This window comes from Misgurnus anguillicaudatus, chromosome 12 (assembly GCF_027580225.2).
Source record: "Misgurnus anguillicaudatus chromosome 12, ASM2758022v2, whole genome shotgun sequence".
Taxonomy (NCBI): Eukaryota; Metazoa; Chordata; class Actinopteri; order Cypriniformes; family Cobitidae; genus Misgurnus; species Misgurnus anguillicaudatus.
In genome coordinates, this window is record NC_073348.2 from 30,680,760 (window position 1) to 30,700,776 (window position 20,017).

Genomic DNA, 20,017 nt, shown 5'->3' on the forward strand with positions numbered 1-20,017 from the left:
TTAAGCAATATCGCTCGAGTAGGAGTGTGATATAGCTCTATATCATCACGGCTGTGATTAGGCCAGAGGCACGAGGCCGCAGGCACACTTTTGAAAAACGAAAACTAGAAAACAACAACGGAGTTATTTTAAAAGCCTCTTTGTTTGAGAACTACTTCTTCCGCCACGGATTTGAGGGCGGCCAGAATGACAGGTAAAACTTTCGGCTGCTTTGAAGCTCATAACAACTCAATGGACGGAAAAGCCGTTTCTTTATATTACTGTTTCTTGGTCACAAAGTGTAGTTTTAAGATAAGATCAGTCGAGAATGTATCTGTATTATATTTAAATCTGCAGTCGATTAGTAAAGATAGCGCCTGTTTGAACGTTTGCTTAGTGAGTTTTGGTACAAATGAGAACCAAAGCATGAGCGGACGTCAGTGTTCACTCGCCCCGCTGACCACCGCCCTCTCTGGGCTACATCTCTGAAAGGGATTCCCTGGCTCTCATGTTGGCCTTGTTTGTTTATGATCGTCAAAATGAGATCAAATCAGCAGTATTTGGTGTCATGATCAAACTAGTACTTGTTTTTTTATTCATATTTAGTGTCTTTTGTGTTGTTATTGTTTTGGCGCGAGGTAAAAGTTAATAAAACTATACTTGTGTAACGTTACTATTGCTTTCTCATGTATTCTTAACGTGATACGAGCACTCGATTATTATTATTAAACTTTGTTCTTGTCAGTACTATACAAAACGGTTTTTTATAAGTGTCAGAGAGATGTTTTTGCATGCTGCTTATAAATATATCAGTGGCGATATCTCATAACATGTTTTAATAGTCACGTCACGATAAAGTAAATGATCAATGTCCACATTTAAAAGCTGCGGGGCTTGCCTGCGGTTCCGCGGTGTTTTCGCGTTCTGATAAAAGATATAGCTCCAGAAAAAAAACGAGTGTTTATATTCCTCTTTCCAAGTGTTAATCGTCCACACGATGTGACAAGACATTTCTCCCATTAACTTTAACGTAACATACAAGAGCGCTGATCTTTGACGGAATAATAACTTCTGATTGGGGATTCACAGACTGATTTATGAGCTAGTAAACTAATAAGACACACGGAGAGTGATTCGCGCAGCGCGTCTGTGTTTTTCCGTTCGGAGATGGGCCTGCTTGGGGCCTCCGTTCACTGGGTGGCGGAATAATACGAAAGGTGAAGCGGTTACAGTGCCGTTATCAGCACAATATCGCATAGCTCTTAGCCAATCAGATTCGAGAACCAGAAAGAACTGTTGTATAAATTGCTTTAATGCACGGTAAGTCACTTTTTATTAAACCATCTGCAAAATATGTAAATTTCTTAGATGATTAAGTTGAGATAACAGAAAATATCTAGAAAATATTTATTTAGTTTAGTTTTAGCCTTTAGTGTGCCAGGTGCCATTGAGATCATTTCAAGTGTATTGTTGTTTGTCATAATATTGTTTGTCCTAGTATTGATGTTTTAATGGTGTGTTATGTTTGTAATCTTAAGTGTAATGCAAGGTGCCTTTAAATCAAATGTATTATTATAATTAGTATTAATATTAGTATAAGTTTCGTATAATAATAATAATAATAAACGTAATAATAAACAATATAATAATAACAATAATAATACAAATAATAATAATTATTATTATTATTATTATTATTATTATATTGTTTTGTTATCATCATTATTAGTATAATTATTATTAGTAGTAGTAGAAGTATTAGGATGGTTTTTATTATTACCATTTACCAATTTATGTCAATAAATAATTATTGTACACTTCTTAATACACTGACAACATTAGAATTACAGTGAGGAATTCCCCTACAGCGTATGAGTTCCCTGTTACCTTTCACCCTGTTTTCCACACTTCTTTTGTAACAGGAAGGAAGAGGTTAACCCTTCGCGTTCGTGTCAGTGGCGTTTATTGCTAAAGTCAGCTGTGTCTTTAAAGAATCCAGAGAGCTAAGAGGCGAGGTGTGATGAGCTGTATTAAATGTCTTTGGTGGTTTATAAATACCTGGAACGGTGGTCCGCGGCAAGATGGAAACATGAAAGCCGGGTGTCAGCCATATTTGCTTACACTTTCTGCCCAAAGCATTTCTGTTCCAAACCCACCAAAAGCATATTAGCCACCTGGGCGCGTGGCCCTTTCTCGCTGTCCTCGCTCTCCCCAAAACTCGTGTCATCCTACCCCGGCAATGGCAGAACGCCACATGCATGCATCTACATTTACCCCCAACTCTGGAGCAGCAGCTGTTTACATTTCACTTTTAGCACAGCGCTGTCATCAGTTCTTTCTGAAGGGCAACGCTATAAAGTTCTAACAGTCAGGGAGCGCGAGATTGTTTTCCACGCAGTTGTGGTCGATAAATGGCTGATGCATCGCTGATCGGTCTCCTGACTGTTATCGCACCCAGTGTTTGCAGGCTCGCATTAATATCTTCCGCCGTATGGCGTGACTGCGACTCTGGCGTAGCCCAAGTGATGATTTCTCCGAAGACCATCCGTTTCTAGAGTTTCGCACAAAGCGGGACACAATTTCGTCTGCTATATTTATCTGCCTGTACGTTTTCAATCGAACAGTCACCAGAAATCCTTTGGCTGGCAGCTGAAGAAAACTAGAGTGTCAATCAGACCGGGGATACGCCTACCCCGGGGGTTCTTATAAAGTTTCAAGAGGGAATTTAAATATATATTGAGTTGGTTTGTCAATTTTAGTTGGTCTCACAACCTGGTCTGGTTTGCTGGTTTTGGGCATTTGTTTGCAAGCTGGTCTCCACACCTAACATGTGCACCAAACCCCTAAGAATAACAAAACAACCTGATTTAAGCAGGTTTAAACAGCAAATTGGTCGGTCACTTGGGGACCAACCTGGCAAAGCTGGGAGAGCAACTAAACCAGCTTAATCCAGCTAAAATCAGCAAACCAGCCTAGGCTTCTAGTCTTCCACCATATTAGGAGTCTAAAATACTTCTTCTGTCTTTCTCAGAATAAGTTTCTCTGGATGACCCCTGAACTGTCAAAACTTGACCAACAATAAAGATTAGGGATGCGCCGATATATCGGCCTATAATCAGTATTAGCAGATAAAAGGATTTTTTTCCGCTATCGACTATCAGCCGATGATCAGGCCAGATTATATCCTAGCAATCAAAAGGGACGGAAAAGCTCATCAAAACTCCTGATGTGAGATTATTTTGAATTGGATCACAATGACAACAAATCTAGGATTTGTTGTCATTGTGATCCAATTCAAAATAATCGCGTATCGAGTTTATCGAGTATTTATTGGTATTTATCGTCATCAGTAGATGTCAATCATTAAATATCGGTATCTGCACAGAAATTTTGTATTGGTGCATTGCTACATTGGAGTGTATGCTTGTCTTCCACAACATTGTGTTTCGTTTTAAATGTATCAATCTAATAAATGTGCATCTTATTATATTAATAATAAAGCTAAATTATGACCAGTATAAAATGCATTTCTTGTTAAGTATCGATGAAGGAGTGCTTGAGTCTTACTAAAGAAACTGAGGGATGGGAAACACTGCAATAAAGTGCAAATTTATTGTAAAATAACTGCTATGGGAATGAAAGATTGTTTAATGTTCTGAGATATTTCCAAACATAAGAAACAGAATCGTCTCAATCTGCAATCTTTTATATGTTTACACGCCACTTAAAAGGAAACAACCCGATGCCTTCTGGGGCTCCTAAAAACAAACCAGAGCAAGAGGGAGCAAAACACGGTTCAGCGTAGTTGGAACATCCTCTGCAAAGCCAAAAATATGTTGTCGAGGCCTTTCGGTGGCGACTGCAACCACTTCTTAAATCTGCAGTGACATGAGGTTTCCCCAAAACTGTTTGCACATACACTGTACGAACCTAGTAAAGCAGCTGGTGTGTGTGTGTGCGATGTGAAATCTCTCATGTGTTTGAAAAAGGCAAAGCACCCCGCAGACCCAAATCGTGCGGCTTATACTGATGTATCAAATATCACCCACCGGCACCGCTAAACTGCTCTGAGCTCTGAAGAATTTAGATACACTGATGAGCACTCTCACTATTGGTCTAATAAAAACAAATTGATATACAAATGTATAAATTATAATTATTTTAAACTGAATTGCAAAGTGACATTTTAGCACTTTTAAACACTTTAAATAAATTATTTAGGGACATTAGCAAAACTTTAGATGCATTGTTGACTATATGGCAGAGAATAAATGAAACATGCCATATTATTAATAGTACTGTAGTTTACATACTTTTCATATTAAATCACTTATGCATGTACCAGAAGGGTTTTTTGAATTACTTTAAAGCGAATGAGCAAGAATATAGAAATAAATATTATAGATCTTTAAAACACAGAGCTTAAACAATCTAAAACTTTAAAAAATATAAAACTCTATTTAATAAAATAAATTACTGGTTCCAATTAAAAAAGTACTGCGGCAACATTTTTAAACAACGTCTGCATGCTGTAAATCAAATATTATGGCAAAAGCTATCAGAAAGGCAGGTGCTTTATGATGTCCCAGAGGCTAATCTGTCCTAATGCATTGTATTATAGCACAAAAAAACTGCTCCTTGCCGTATTTGCACAGTAACAAAGCACTAAAACTACAAGAAATACAAATAAATCTAGGATTCACTTATCTAAAATTTATATGCATTTATTATCCATTTACAGCGAGTGAATCGGCCCCATTCAGAAGTCTATATAAGGAAAGCCTTTCCAAAGCATTAATAAAGGCAGAATGACCCAGTCAATGCAGTTAACTGATTCTACCATGTAGTGATGCATTACAGGCATTTCGCGCACATACAGATAACGATCAATGCCTTCCAGTGGCTCTTAGGTTGAAAGAGGATGATGGAAATGCAGGAGGTTCTGTTCGAAACGCAACAAAAGATGCACAAATAGATCAGCAGGAGAGGAAACTCCGATATAGCCCCGTGTCAGAGGTCCAAATGAAATCAGGTGGCCGGAATCAATGGTGGTCTGTGTTTGAATGCTCAAGAGGACAGAGCAGGAAGTGTGAATGGGAGAAAAACACGTCCTTTATGAATGATGTCATTGAAACGGGACCGAAGCGAGATGCCACTTTCGCAGAAGATGGCTTTTTACAGTAATAGATGAGAACTCAATGCACTATTTCAGCTCTGCACTCCAAAAGACAGGAGGAGTGAAATGCAAACAGTATAGAGCACATCCATTTCTCTCCAGTCACGCCAAATGACACCAACCTATGAAATGTGTTAAACATGCGAGAACTACAATTCACATATTCGCCCTAATAGAGGAAATATTAAACATCAACCTTAGTCAAGCACTCTCCTGCCTCCAGCACATTATTTTAATTTGACTAGTTATTATACTCATGCATATATTTATATATTTAGAAAGGGGGAATGCTATGAATTCGTCTTGGGTGGGTTTTTTCCACTTTGAACTCATACTGAATACACATAAAATATTGTCTACCTTTGTCTGTTCTGAGAATCTGAAATGTAATAAATTCAGGATTTGATGTAGGGTTCGTACATTTATTTGGATTATCAGCATTTCACTGGAGATAAGAACAAAGCACTCCGAGGTTTACAGTCTTCAAGGTTTTTACTGTAAATTCAAAATGAATAATAAGCTGCCAATTCGACTGCTTTTGATCTGTTAATTATTATTTAAATGATTATGAATGAGTTTGACTCTATATTATAATTATTATAAATTACTATTTTACTTTAATACACTTTACATTTAACTGGTCTCATCTAGTTCCTGTTCAACGGGTAACAGTTGCAATAGCAAATTTATATTTATAGAAAGCCAATACCAATATACCAATATGTAATTTTGTGGTACAAATATGTACTTTCTACACTCACCTAAAGGATTATTAGGAACACATGTTCAATTTCTCATTAATGCAATGGTGTAATGGTGTGGGGATGTTTTCTTGGCACACTTTTGGCCCCTTGGTGCGAATTGTGCATCGTTTAAATGCCATGGCCTACCTGAGCATTGTTTCTAACCATGTCCATCCCTTTATGACCACCATGTACCCATTCTCTTGCGGCAGGATAATGCACCATGTCACAAAGCTCTAAACATTTCAAATTGGTTTCTTGAACATGACAATGAGTTCTGTACTAAAATGGCCCCCACAGTCACCAAATCTCAACCCAATAGACCATCTTTGGGATGTGGTGGAATGGGAGCTTCGTGCCCTGGATGTGCATCCCACAAATCTCCATCAACTGCAAGATGCTATCCTATCAATATGGGCCAACATTTCTAAAGAATGCTTTCAGCACCTTGTTGAATCAATGCCATGTAGAATTAAGCCAGTTTTGAAGGCGAAAGGGGGTCAAACATAGTATTAGTATGGTGTTCCTAATAATCCTTTAGGTGAGTGTATGTACAAAGGTGCACTTTTTACTGCCCCCGTGACAGCTATGGACCTTTTTGACCATTTTTCTGACAGTGTAGAGAGAGATAGACAGACAGACAGCAACTTTAATGTGGCAAATATAGATAGGAAGGAACGCTACTTAAGTCATTTATCATTAGGCAACATCTATCTAAGTGCATGACAAGCGATGACATGCATGCTAAGGAACAACTTCATCACATTTGTTTACACCAGATCATCACTTATTTTATACTGACAACTTTCTATAGATCAAATGTCAGTATCCTCAGTTCCAACGTATCTGCATGCCACATCTCCATAAGCTTTGCCAAGGCCAGAGCACCATGAAGAGCTACGGTGATCGCTACGTGCCTCCAGCGCTTCACTCAGGACGTAAATCAAGCATATCTGCTTCTACCTTCAGGTCCCAGGAGAAGATTTTGACCGCCATGCCTAGCGTTAGAGCAGTGGCACGGTATGAAAGAAACATAGCGAGGTCGTTTGAACGCACGACCATCCGACAGCAATAACAGGCCATGTGCTCCTTGGAGAGCCATTGGGATCAGCAAAGGCTTACCAGTGAAAACCTGTACCAACAGGGCTCTGCCTCTATGCATCTAAGTAGCATAGAGGACCTGAGCACGATGTAGATTCATGTATAGCCTCACCTTGACGGGGGAAAATACAAGACCCCAGCAGAATACCGACTGATGAATAATTCTAATTTGCTTCTGCTTTATTTTCAAACATTTTGTGCAAAGATGGAAACTGTACTGTATCTCATTAACTGTCAACAGATATGTAAAGTGAGTTGTGCAAGATCTGAAAATCCAAACTGAGATCTGTACAAATCCAGGCATTTAAATTGGCAGGCACTGTGGACATATTAGGTCTGCATCTAAAATGACACATTAGGAAAGAGGACAATTTTCTAAATAGCTTTATGGAGGTCTAGAAGCACCACAATTGGTTTACAATCTTTTTTTGCTCAGTTTGCTCCTCGCATTTAGGGTGACTGAGTCATTTTATTAGTGATTAGACCGAAAGTGCTCCGGGTCCTGCAGTATAAAACCTCGGATTGTAATTTACTTGTAATGTGGAGAAGGGGAATATGCAAATAAAGCCGGAGTATTTTGTGTTTGCAGTTTTGCCCCTGGGCAGCTTGTCCCGCGACACAAATCATCAATTAAGATCTCAGCAGGGAACTTGGCATTTAAATTAGCCCCATCCAACAACTTTTATCTTCTAGACAAAACATTACAGCTTCATGATAGCCTGCAATGCAGAAATAAAACAGCTGATTAAATGAGGTTTAACTTTGGGGAGAAAAATGGACGCACAATATAATTCTTATGTTTTCTTTTGTGCATAAAGATGCATTGAATGCTTTTCCCTATTACTTGCTATTTGCAATACTAAAAATGTTTGGGATTTTTTGACAATGGAAAGAAATCCACTAATTAATTCACTGCGCAATGTTGCAAAAACTTTGTTGATAACTATTGTTAAAGATAGATTGTGGTAGGCTTCACTGAGAGACTGTTATGCTGTATATTTTAGAGAAAAGTTAATCACACATAATTTTTTTTAAATAAATTATTATTTTGATACATATATAACTTAAATATTCTTTTTTTAATTCAGACCTTTTTTTAAAAAATTGTATTGTTGTGTAAACTTCAGTTATGTAAAATAAGTCATAAAGACATTGTAAAAGTGCATATTACTGCACCACTATATAAAATATGCATAAATCATATACCAAACATATCTAAATTATTAAACTCATGCTCTTCACTTATTTTCCTTGCATATGAACTTACTATGTAGAAGTTAAATGCAACTAAAATAAATTAGGGCAAGTACCCTTTATTTAATTTAAGCTGTGTTTCATGCATAATGCAGTAAAAACACCAACTTATTAACTAAGATTATTAAAAACAGTACAGTATAATACAGTATATAGACATTTAAGCTGTCATATGTCTTCCAAATTTCAGTTTAGAATCTAAATTTACAAAAATTGCCGGTGCCATGGGGGTTGTTTAATGTCACATACAAAAGTGAAAGTCAAACTTTTAACAGGGGAACAAGTCTAAAACATATGAGGTACTTTACTATACAGTATCGTAATTTGAATCAGCATAGATCTAACAACTTCATGTTTTACAAACCAAATGGACCTGACAATTCACAAACAGTGAGGCCAAAACATATGCTGTCTAAAATATTAAAAGTAAATAAATTAGGAAAGAACTGAGACTATTGGCCAAAAGCAAAAATTTCCTGACCCATTAAACCTATGAATCGAAAATAAATGGGTGGATGAAACATGAACAGTGATTACTGTACCAAATTTTTAAACATGTTAGTTGTAGTCTGCAAAATCTCTTCATAAATAAACAGAATCTAAATAATAAATAAACTATATAGAAATTATGAACACTGAATATATTACAATTAAATTCAGATGTGATTGTGTGTCTGCCAATTACCTACAAACAACTATTTAAAAATGCCGAAGTTTTGTATTTTTGTCATTTTTCTTAACTTTAACCAAAGCCTTTTTAACCCCTTATATAATAAGTACATTTAACAACACTGGACAAAGCTGTAAATGGTCGTATTTAGTTTAATGTCAAAATATATCCTGAACTGTAAAATCTTCGTTTACATTACACAACTGACCAGACACAGCCTAAACGAACACTAAAAATAAAATAGCTTATTATCATATTCCTTTATTATAACCAATACAGCATAATTTAAGATTATAAAAAACAATAACAAAATAAGTCCTAAACCTCAACTTATTAAAATATTTAAATGTCGGTCCGTATTTTAACGCGCTATTAATATAAAGATAGAGTCATTTCTAGAGCAAAAATCCCCAAATGCCTTTTAAAAACCTACAAACATGTCAACACAAAAAATTACCACCACATTTCACTAGTCCAAAAGCTTCATCCACCAAAACATTCATCCGTAAGCCTCTCCATGCTCTGTAAACCATCATCTCCCGTTTCCCTCTTTCCTCTCTTCCCTCCTTGTGTCACACTCGCTCTCTTTCTCCTCCTCCCTCTCTCTCTCTCTCTCTCTCTCTCTCTCTCTCTCTCTTATACACACACACACACTCTCGCTCTGTCTATCATTCTCTCCCCTCAGCCCTCGGCCCTGTCTGTATGAATAATGTCCTGCCTTTTGTAATGAGAGCGAGAAAAAAACCCGCCGGAGCGTTCGCCCGCTCCGCGCTCTGACATTGAAAATGAATGACAGCTTACCTGAATGCCAATCTTCATCAGACTGACACCAGGCTGACAACACGGGCTATACTCCCCTACACGAGCCGTGACGTCTGCCATATCAGACCCCTCCCACCATCTCCCCCTTCTCTCTCTCCGTACCCCTGTACACCTCCGCTGTTCCTCATGCACTGGCATACCGTACCGTACAGCCCGGGTCCTGAGCGCGCGTCTCTCTGGTTCATTAACGACGGAGCCTGCTGGCCCCCTATCGGCATAACATGAGACCTACATTCGGCCGAGACGTGCTGGCTGCTTCTCTGTAGTTGGAAAGCAGGAAAAAGTGATCAGTTTATGCCAGAAATAAGAAATAAGTTTGGCGCTTGGTAAAATCCCCCAAAAAGCCTATGTTTTACAATAGCCTAAACTTTATTCATAATGCAAGTAAAATAAAAACTAGGCGCGTAAAACTAAAATGTTTTTAATAAGGCGATTTATCACACGACAGCGTCGTATTTTAATTTTCACGTCGTTACGCGCTGTTACAAAGCGAAACTACAACTCCCAGCATGCATGTCGCTGAATGCTGCGCCACGATTGGCCAGTTCATCACACAGGAAGTGCGGATGTAAACACGGAACGCTACTTTGTTTCTATGGTGATATTTTACGTACCACAGCAGTGTTATTAATGTAGTAGTAAGGAATATAGTCGGTTTCATGAGTCAATATTTTAAGGTACATCCATAAACTGCTAACGTTACGATTAGCCTAATAGCTCTGAAAAGCTGGTTTATTACGGATTAGTGCTGGATACCCCTCGTTGCTAAACACAATATCTTTTTCAGGTACATGTAATGTAAGAGGCGAGAATGGGTGAGATGGTATTGGGTGTTGGTGCAGGAGTGTTCATCATCGCTTTAATCTGGATAGTGACTCTCGCGCTTGCTATCTTTCTGACGCGGGCAACCGGTCCAACAAAGTAAGATCATCTTTGTCTTAGACACAGACAGCATTTGCATATGATCCCAAGTGTTGAAGTAAGTTAGCCAAAACAGTGTTACGTTATGTTACACAATTATATATTATCTTACCAGGTTAGGGATCATCCCTGTTTTTCTTCTTGCGATCACCATCACACTGGTCCTCGTGTTCTTCCCGCGTGCCTCTGAAGTTCCCTCCGCTGAGAGAGAAGTTCAGGTGAGTGCCTTCAGTGACAACTGACAGTAGTAATGGCTATGCATAAATAATAAAAAATAATAACTTTTGGTCTTGGTTATCAAGCATATGATGCAGATCCAAAGTGCAGATACTGAGTAAAGGTTTGGCATCATTTATAATTTGCAAATGTCACTATAGTTTGAGAGAAAAAAAACAATGAGCATAAAATAAGTAAATAATAAATAAGTTTTTTTTAAGTTAATTTCTGACACTGCTTGACTAGTGATACTGTATAACTGGGTTCTGGTTTATCTCTCCTCAGCAGCAGATGAGCGCAAACACAACAGCTTTTTCCAGTGTATCTTTTTGCCAATAACAGCAGCTGAGCTGCCAAGTCTCATCTGCGCAAACAAAAAAACATAACATTTACTTTCTAGTCTTCAGTAGCAGAACATGCATAGTGAACATTCCCTGTGTTGTAAAACTTTAGCAAATTTATAAATCTAAAATTATTCAGTTAACCCCTGTGGTTTTAAATCTAGACTCTAAATCTCACAGGTTGCATAATGCAGTTTTCTCCTGTGATATCTTGAAACCGATTTCTTCGAAATACACTGTATTCCAATTTAAAAACATACAATACACTGAATACATTATAATACATTTAGGGACGGTTTCCCAGACAGGAATTATCCTAGTCCCAGACTAAAATGCATGTTTGAGCTGCCTTAATTTAAAAATGTCTTTCCCATATCTTAACATATATCAGTGCCATTGTTTCGTTTCAAGATGCACACCACCAGTATTATTTTTTGTAAGATACGTTTGTAAAAACTACTTAAATGTCCTCGCAAACTAAGGCCTAGTCCTGGATTATTCTAAACCCTGTCTGTGAAACCGCTCCATAATATAGTTCAGGTGTTATTACAGAAAATAATACCTAAACTGGACCAAGAGAAAGTTAAAATGAAAAACAAACCATGACACGAGTTTCATTCTGAATACTATACCCTAGGTAACACAGTCTATATATGCACATGTTGCATACGTTAAGCCAATCCGTGGTCTGTGCATAGCCACTAATTCCTGTTACACCCATTGCTGATTTGCTTGCAGCGAGTACGTCCAGTTTTTTTTCCACGATAGGTGACAGTGTGTTGTATGAGAAATGGGTAACCCCTCGCTGTTGTACAAAGGAATAATATCACAGTGCCAATTAAGCTGGCCCCAAACAGGAGCTCACTGTGGCACATTGGATGCCACATTAATAAAACATGGCCCCTGCTCTGTGCTTTGCTAGCCGGCTAATTGGCAAATTAGAAAGTGAGATGCGTTAAACGAGAGAACACTGCATTCGCTGGAGACTGAAGCCCCTCCTACACACACACACACAAAGACATTGTTTAATAGTTTAATGTAGGTTGTGGCCTCTCCCATGATTTAGGCCTCGTACACTAGTAGAGACATGGTGTGTGGTTAGTATTCAAACACCATGTACAGCTTTTATTCTGACATGGGGGAAGAAGCAGACAGAGTTTAATAAGATACCATGGCAAGAAAGAAAATAATGGTTAAAGCTTTTTTGTCCTTGGTTATACAAGTGAGTTTTTTAAAATGAGGATAAGGTGTGCTATATAAATAAATAATTCAATTAGATATACAGGTCTTCTTATACGTTACTTTATTGAAATAACAATGACTCCAGCTGCATGTAATCATATAAACTATTTAATTTTCAATTTTAGTGTTTATTTTGTACACATTTTAAATAGCTCTTTTTCAGTGTTTATTGGCCTGATCCCGTCAGATTTTCTTAAAAGAGCCTTGCTGACCTCTAGTGGTTAAAACTAGTACGTGCTTAGCCTGCGTCTTGCTAATTAAAACTATTAATGGAAACATCAAAGCACTCATGGCTTGAATTACTTGACAATAATTGTATAATAATGCATGAAATAATTCACATCACAGAACTGTAATGTTTTTCAGATAGTGGATACTTTCTTCATCGGCCGCTATGTGCTCCTGTCCTTGGTGAGCGTTGTGTTCTTGGCAACCCTTTTCATGTTGCTGCCCTTACATTTCCTGGAGCCTGTGTATGCCAAGCCCCTGAGAACACACTAGACCATGAGCTTTCATGTGCCAGACTCCTACAGATGCCCCAAAGCAGGGCATCCAGCCTGGCAGCACCATCAGCGGGTCTGCTTGAGATGAGAAGGACCAGCAGCAGGTTCCAAGGCTTTTGTCTTTCGGTCCTAATCAGACGTGTCCACATCTCTTTGAGAATCCAGCACAGAGGGCTCGGCCTGGAGAAAATAGCATTTTTTTTAAAGGATATAGTTAGATAATGTCACTAGTATAGTATTAATGTATACTGCTTATATTTGTATCTTGTGAATCGTTTTCTGAGTGTTTTTTCTCTGTTTTGCAATTGTGTTGTAATGAATCTGTGATCAAAAACATCAATACAATTTATTTTTATGCCAAACTTTCAATTTTTTACTTTTCTTTTAAATGTGAAATGCTTATACTTTCAGGCTAAGAGGTTATTATTTATTATACTTTAAACTGGTCCATTATTACCCCGATACAGGCTTACAGTTTTTATTTGGCATGGGATAACAAAGGCCAAAAAAATCCTAGATATTGCCAGCAATGCTCTGGTAAACACCCAGAACACTTTCCCTCATGACATTAAGTTTATCACCAACAGACCCCCTAAAAATCTTGTATTAAATATGTGTGTTGCTTTTTTATGGTTATTTTAAAGGCAACGTTTATACAACGATGTAGTAAAAAATGGAAATGTTTTCCTTTGCGCATAACAACGCTGTCAAAAAGATAATTTACATAGGGTGACCATACGTGCCATTCTTCCCGGACGCGTCCTGGCCAGGATTTTGGGTGCGTCTTCCGGAAGTCGTATTTGTCGACCGCATACATCATAGAGGATTATTGTTACAAAAAAGCAACCATTATGTTTTAAGGTAAGAATGAAACTACAATTGTATGTCTTATGTTTTTAACTGAATGGGTATGCGGTCAACAAATATGACTTCCGGAAGACACACCGAAATCCTGGCCAAGACGCGTCCGTGAAGAATGGCACGTATGGTCACCCTATAAATTGACAGCGTTGTCATGCGCAAGGGAAAACATTTCTATTTTTTTCCTGCATCGTTGTATGGACATTGCCTTTGGGATAGCCATGAAAGGCAACACAAATATTTAATACAAGATTTTTAGGGGGACTAATTTACATGGATCCATGAAAACTCAATAGTATTATGCGTGACAGGCCAGTAGATGGCGATGTTACTTTGTAAAGAAACACTACACACCCATTCACATACCATATAGACTATAAAAATATTGATGTAGTGTCTGTGATGTAACCCATAGGTTTGTGAAGAGCTAATAGTTGGCGGAGCCTGCTGTCGCCATCTTGACAGCACATCACTCACGGATAACCAATAATGGGCAAAGAGGCGGGACGTGGATGAAGCTCAGGTGGCTGGTTGCTGAAACTACGCCCGCCTCGACGGTAGTGACAGCAGTGGCAGTTCACCTGTCACTCAAGTGGCCAAGCCCTTATTTATACAGAACTTTGAAGCTTAATATAATTTAAAGGAACAGTATGTAAGAAATGTATATCAATTAATCATAAAATGACCCTGATATGTCACTAGACATTAAGAAATCATTTTCATTTCAAATACTTTTATCACTGACAACAGTGGTCTGGCCAGAATATTGTCATTTAAAAAGTGGAGTTGCAGCCCTCAACTGATGTTTATGTTGTCATTTTGTGTATTGGCCACCAGTTGTGTGATTGCAATACCAGTTTTAACCACAAGTTTTGTTAGTGCAATACCAGTTTTGACCACAATCCTACATACTGTTCCTTTAAACAAAAGAGTTAGAAAAAAACCACTAGTGGCCAGTCAATGAATTGCAGCTTCACGGTAGAGACTCCAAGGTTGCCCCTGGCACATACGCATCCTTCTACAGTGTGATCAATACAAACAATCAAGCAGTTTTGTTTGGCCGAACGATGAGGTAGATTTTACCACAAGTGACCCTGTATAAAGTGGCAAAATATTGTAAACTTTGTTGAAGAATAGTTAATAAAATCAGTCCTGTAGGTCACTATTGTTGTTTTAGTTATATTCGCGGATGCCTAGACTGAATTAACACATGAACACATCACCGTTTATAACATAGCATGCTTTGTTATAAACTTTGTTAAAAGTTTGCGTTTTCAGGACCCCACGCCGTTGTCGTGTAAACGTGGAGCAGTCATCGTGGATATTTTAGTGCTTTTGCTGTGAAAAATCACATGCTAATACGGCAGGCTATTAATTGGCTATTTGCGAACTGAAATTTCAGTCATTCACAGCTCAAACCAGACAAATTTAATTTTCTTGGTCGCATATTGATATGCTAATTTTGGTTTTATGGAAGCATTCTTTAAGACACTGTCTCACTCGCTGCACAATAACACAAAGACGCAGGGAGCAAAGTTGGGCGGTCCGACAAAGCTTCAAGCTGTGCAAGTTGATTATTTTGTTCTTAACAAGGCGAATTCTCTGTGTGGGCCCTTTGTTGCCTCAGACATTTACTTTCAGTTTCATAAATCTCTCGGGAAGGCAAACTACACAAGGGGAGATGGACATCGGTAAAGCTTATTATTTTCACATGCTTTTTTGATGTATGCTCAGATTTTCATAAAGTCGATAGATAACAAGCTCTAGTTAGAACCTGGTATTATGCAAAAAACTAAGCCAATCAAATGTATGTGTCAAAACATAAAACAAATGTGACTCTGGACCACAAAAGGTAGCGCACAGCAATAGCCAAAAATACATTGTGTGGGTCAAAATTATCAATTTTGCTTTTATGTCAAAAATCATTACGATATTTAAAAAAAGTTTATGTTCCATGAAGATATATAGTCATTTCCTACTGTAAATATATTTAAAAAATAATCTTTAGTAATATGTGTTGCTAGTTCTTCATTTGGACAACTTTTTTTTGCACCCTTAGATTCCAGATATTTAACTAGTGGTATCTCAGCTAAACATTGTCCTAACAAACATCAATGGAAAGGTTATTTAGTCAGCTTTAAGATGATGTGTAAATCTCAATTTAAAAAAAAACGTATGTTGTGTTCCAGGGTCACAATTATCTAGATAACAGCCAGCAAAAAGCCAACGCATTTTAACAGGTGAGCAATATACCACACACATATTTTTTTCCTATGTGAGAAAGCAGCCTGCAACTGAGACTGTGGTCCTGCTCGATCAGTCAACAAAAAACTTGGAAGGCTACATATCCTGGAATTTATCCCATATACTCATATATCCGGATATTGTTATACAGAGAGAGAGATGGTGGGAATGTTGGAAGGCCGCATCTCGTTCGCGCAAGCTCTCACCCCTCATGTCCTTGCAGAATCCTTATTTAAAACTGGGGAGTCCGACGGGACGTGCGGTGAAATTCCAACCAGTGTGATGAAAGAGAATCTAATGAATCAAATCCAATCCTATTAGTTACGGCCCACATCGCAACACTGAGGCCTTTCTGCTTGCTGATCAGTGAAGATCTAGCAGACCTTGAGAAATAGGGTACCGGATGGATAGCTTAGTGGATATCTGGACTGGTATATAAAACTTGTGTGTAGCCATACCAAAAGATCACAAACAGCATCTCTGTGTTTGAAATGATAATTAATATAATAAGAAAACCATTAACCTCAAAAATTATTATTTGACTTTTAGTGGCACTGTATTTTAGATGTAGTGTAAAACTGATGTGTTTCTACAGGTTTCCAAAATAGAAGTCACTGCTTCTTTGGTATGGTTAATGTTATTATAGTAATGTATATTAAATACAGTGGAGATAATAGAAATAAGAAAAGTTATTTCAATCTATTAACAGAAATATTTCTACATCGCAGCCATTATGGAGCAATTCACCATCGTATCACTGACTTTCCTCCAAGGACGATTGACTTATTTTTCAATTTTGTTGTCTCGCCCTCCATCGTTTTTCCTTATTTCTTCTTGTTATCTGTCCTGATTGTGACTCTCTCTCCAGGGAGTGGGAAAAACGGCAGAACAAAGCAATGGAGGGCGCAGGGCTCATTGGGAGTCTGAGCTGGAGGCTTTGTGGGACAGCCAGCTGGACTTACAAAGACAGCCAAAAAGAGAGAAAGAAAAAAGGGGACGAAGAGCCGGAGAGGTGTAAGCACGGCCCAGGATTTGGGTGTGGGTGCTGCTGAGGTTTAAAGGGGGGAGGGAGGAGAGGAGTGGGGTGAACACTAGATCTTGCTTTGTGATCCACTCAAGCAGAACTTTTGCCCTCACAGCCCCGGCCTTTATTCTGCATCTCTGTGCTCCGCAACCCACCCGTCACCCCCACATCCCCCGACTCCATCCCTGAGAAATTTTAATCTTGCATCTAATTCACATTACATGATCGTTTTGTGACTCTGTGCAGGAATCCTGAATCATACAGGTGTGTCACTGATGAGTTGCTGCTGAATTTTGTTAGATGCAAAATAGTGCAGGTCAGGTACACTTAAAAAATTTGTTTTTTCCATGGTTGGGTAACCCAACTGGTTTTAATGAACCAAGAAGTGTACATATTTAACCCAATAAAGGGTTGAAACAACCCAGCATAGGTTCATTTCACCCATGTTGGGTTTCTCCATATTTGCACCAACCATTCGATAATACATCCCAAAAAATGTTATAACTACGTATTTTATAGTAGAAAAGTATTCTTTTAGCTTATCATTCTCTATCTAACACTTAAGCTTACTTTTACCTATCTGTCTCTTCCTCAAGTTCACTCTATAAGTAGATTAAAACCATCTCCATTCTCCTGTGATAAAGATTAAAGCACAGTTTAAATGGTCAGCGTGAGCTGGAATAGCCCCTTGCAGTTCTGCCCCAATATCCCAGGGAGGGGTGAAGCGTGGCTTTTCGGGTGCTCACCTCGACATGACCCTCAACCTAGCAGGGGGTACAGTGTGATCAGAAGACCGAACTGGGAAGTTACTACTGTTTCAAATCCAAGGTCAGGGCTTTGTATTTGCAATATGGGTGGTCGCTGGAATTGAAATAAATGTTGGATGTTTGGTTCGATACAATTTGTTTTTAATGCGGTTGATTTAGGTTCATGCAAATCCATTTACTTTTTTATCAGTATGTATGTTTCCTGGGAATCAAGCCCACAACCTTTGCACTCTTACCGCAGTGCTCTACCAATTATGAGACAGGAATAAAGTATTACAGAATTTTTTTTAAATACCAACACCATTGAAGTTATTGCACAAAACAGAAATTGCCAAACGAAATACTGAAGTTTGTCAACAAACTTTGTACGATATTTATATCGCCCCACTTCTCTGCTTGTAGCTTAAAGTTTTAAATGAGCTGGGAGGTTTGTTGAATAAATCCTTGATCAGGTCAGGTCTGTTTAACAGCATGTTTCCTCAGATCCTCTGTGTTGAACCAGCAGGACTGGTGAGTTGAACACAAGACCGGTCGGCATGAGATAAATTGCTTTCCCTGTCCCGTTTGATTCAACCGCTGTGATGAGTGAAGCACATACTGTGCACAAAGCAACTACAAATTTCTCTTTCGTTTTGCTTCGTGAACAATAAAAGTTTTTACAGTACCAACAACGGATAAGAAAGGACCCTTGCCTCTCCGTCCCATTTGCCACTCTCTAAACTCTCCTGTGTTCCTGTTGGGAGATAATTGAAATGTTTAAGTGTGAAAATCGAAATGATTTCCACTTCCAGCTAAACGTCTTTACTTCGACAAATGACAACGTTCCAGTTGCATTAGCAATTCGGTCCGCTCACCTCTCCTATGCTTATGAACCAGAAAATTGTGTCGGGAAAGTGTGAATCCCCCCTACACAAAAGCTTTTCCTTTCATGGCCAACAAGCAGCCGAAGCCATTGGAGAGGGTCAGTTTTGTTTGAAAACACTCCCTCTCTAATGCTTTTGAGAGAGTAACTTCATGCAGGAATGAAGGGTGTCTACTTGCCCTTTTGTGGCATGGGCCAATAGCAGTCGTGCAATGAGTTTTTGGCTGTTTGATGTTTAAAGACTGAAAAAGTTTGTCATTCCGAAGGATTTGATCAGTCGACACTAGCAGACACTTGATTAATGGAACTGATCCTTTCGGTATGGGAGATCTCTTTCCGCCCCTCCCCTTATGGTCCCGGCCTTGTTTTCTGTCTTTGCGACGTGCAGAACGAATGACACAGATGTTGTTGGAGGAGACGGTACCCGTTCCCCTCTCCTGCGCTCCCAGCATGGGGCCTGAAACTTGTTTTTCAATCATTGTTTCCACCAACTTCTTTCCCAAAAGAGACAAGAGAGGCGAGAAAGAGGAGGGAGAGGGAGAGAGCGAGTTGCGAGGCCGCAAGAAAAAGAGGGAGGGAATGTAAATACAAAGCATTTGTGGAATATAAAGAAAAAACATCCCCTATAACAATCTCCAAATAATTTAGCACCGAGACGTTCGGGGAGAAGGGTGGTTCAGTCTTAGCCAGTTGGGATGGAGCGTTAGTGTAGCGAAGGAGAGGAGTTTTCGACCGAAGATGCAGGTGTCGGCATGGATGCTCTGGGTGGCGTGGCTGTGTACCTGGACTGAGGCGTCAGGCCAGTGTCAGTGCCAGTGCGCATGCCCACCTGATGAACAGCTGGCACAGAGGACGCAAATGGAACAGAGGTCAGAAAGGTCAGGGGGGAGAGGGCACTTTCACCATCACCTGGCACATCATCGGGCATCACACAGGGACAGAGCCCATCGGAGGAAAGGTAAAACTAATGGATATTTTCATTCGATATGTGGAATATAGCTGATGCACAATGAAAAATCCTTGGGATTTTTTTTTTTATAAACCAGGTTAAGAAACAGTGTGTAAAGTATGTCTTTAAAGTTTATTGTATACTTTAACATTTACGTTTGCAATGTAATGGTGAAAAGTGAAAATCTTTAGAGTTCACCATCTCTCAGCGTATCGGCATGAAAGCATCCAAAGCATGAAATCAGATAGACAGTGATAACTTGATAAAGTTTTTCACTTTGTGATTGTTCACTTATGGACACATAAGATTTTAATTTACACACAAGGAATTTTTATTTAACTG

The 20,017-nt window shown here is 38.7% G+C and overlaps 3 protein-coding genes across 5 annotated transcripts in view; 2 read left to right on the plus strand and 1 right to left on the minus strand.

Annotated features, from left to right (window-relative positions):
* The window catches only part of pknox2 (pbx/knotted 1 homeobox 2), a 98,341-nt gene extending 88,462 nt beyond the window's left edge, over positions 1 to 9,879 (minus strand). Inside the window, exon 1 of the mRNA XM_073874673.1 lies at positions 9,725 to 9,879. The gene's annotated coding sequence lies outside the window, so the exon portion shown is untranslated. The remainder of the gene's footprint in view (positions 1 to 9,724) is intronic.
* A 394-nt stretch (positions 9,880 to 10,273) lies between these two features.
* On the plus strand, positions 10,274 to 13,330 carry tmem218 (transmembrane protein 218). Its single transcript, XM_055208257.2, has 4 exons — positions 10,274 to 10,422; positions 10,533 to 10,666; positions 10,782 to 10,884; positions 12,832 to 13,330. Exons 2-4 carry the CDS (start codon positions 10,557 to 10,559, stop codon positions 12,964 to 12,966), a joined length of 348 nt encoding a protein of 115 aa, XP_055064232.2. The 5' UTR covers positions 10,274 to 10,422; positions 10,533 to 10,556; the 3' UTR covers positions 12,967 to 13,330.
* A 5,959-nt stretch (positions 13,331 to 19,289) lies between these two features.
* Positions 19,290 to 20,017, plus strand: part of robo4 (roundabout, axon guidance receptor, homolog 4 (Drosophila)) — a 28,060-nt gene continuing 27,332 nt past the window's right edge. The window contains exon 1 of one of the 3 annotated variants that reach the window (XM_055208246.2): positions 19,290 to 19,684. In XM_055208246.2, coding sequence (XP_055064221.2) covers positions 19,465 to 19,684 — 220 coding nt within the window. In that variant the 5' untranslated portion in view covers positions 19,290 to 19,464. The remainder of the gene's footprint in view (positions 19,685 to 20,017) is intronic. The other 2 variants (XM_055208244.2, XM_055208243.2) reach the window with 2 other exon arrangements.

Bases quoted from the DNA above. Each gene is read 5' to 3' on its own strand.
- tmem218 (XM_055208257.2), top strand. From the start codon at position 10,557: ATGGGTGAGATGGTATTGGGTGTTGGTGCAGGAGTGTTCATCATCGCT. The intron at 10,667-10,781 runs GTAAGATCATCT...TTATCTTACCAG, and splicing joins CGGGCAACCGGTCCAACAAA to GTTAGGGATCATCCCTGTTT. The intron at 10,885-12,831 runs GTGAGTGCCTTC...AATGTTTTTCAG, and splicing joins CCGCTGAGAGAGAAGTTCAG to ATAGTGGATACTTTCTTCAT.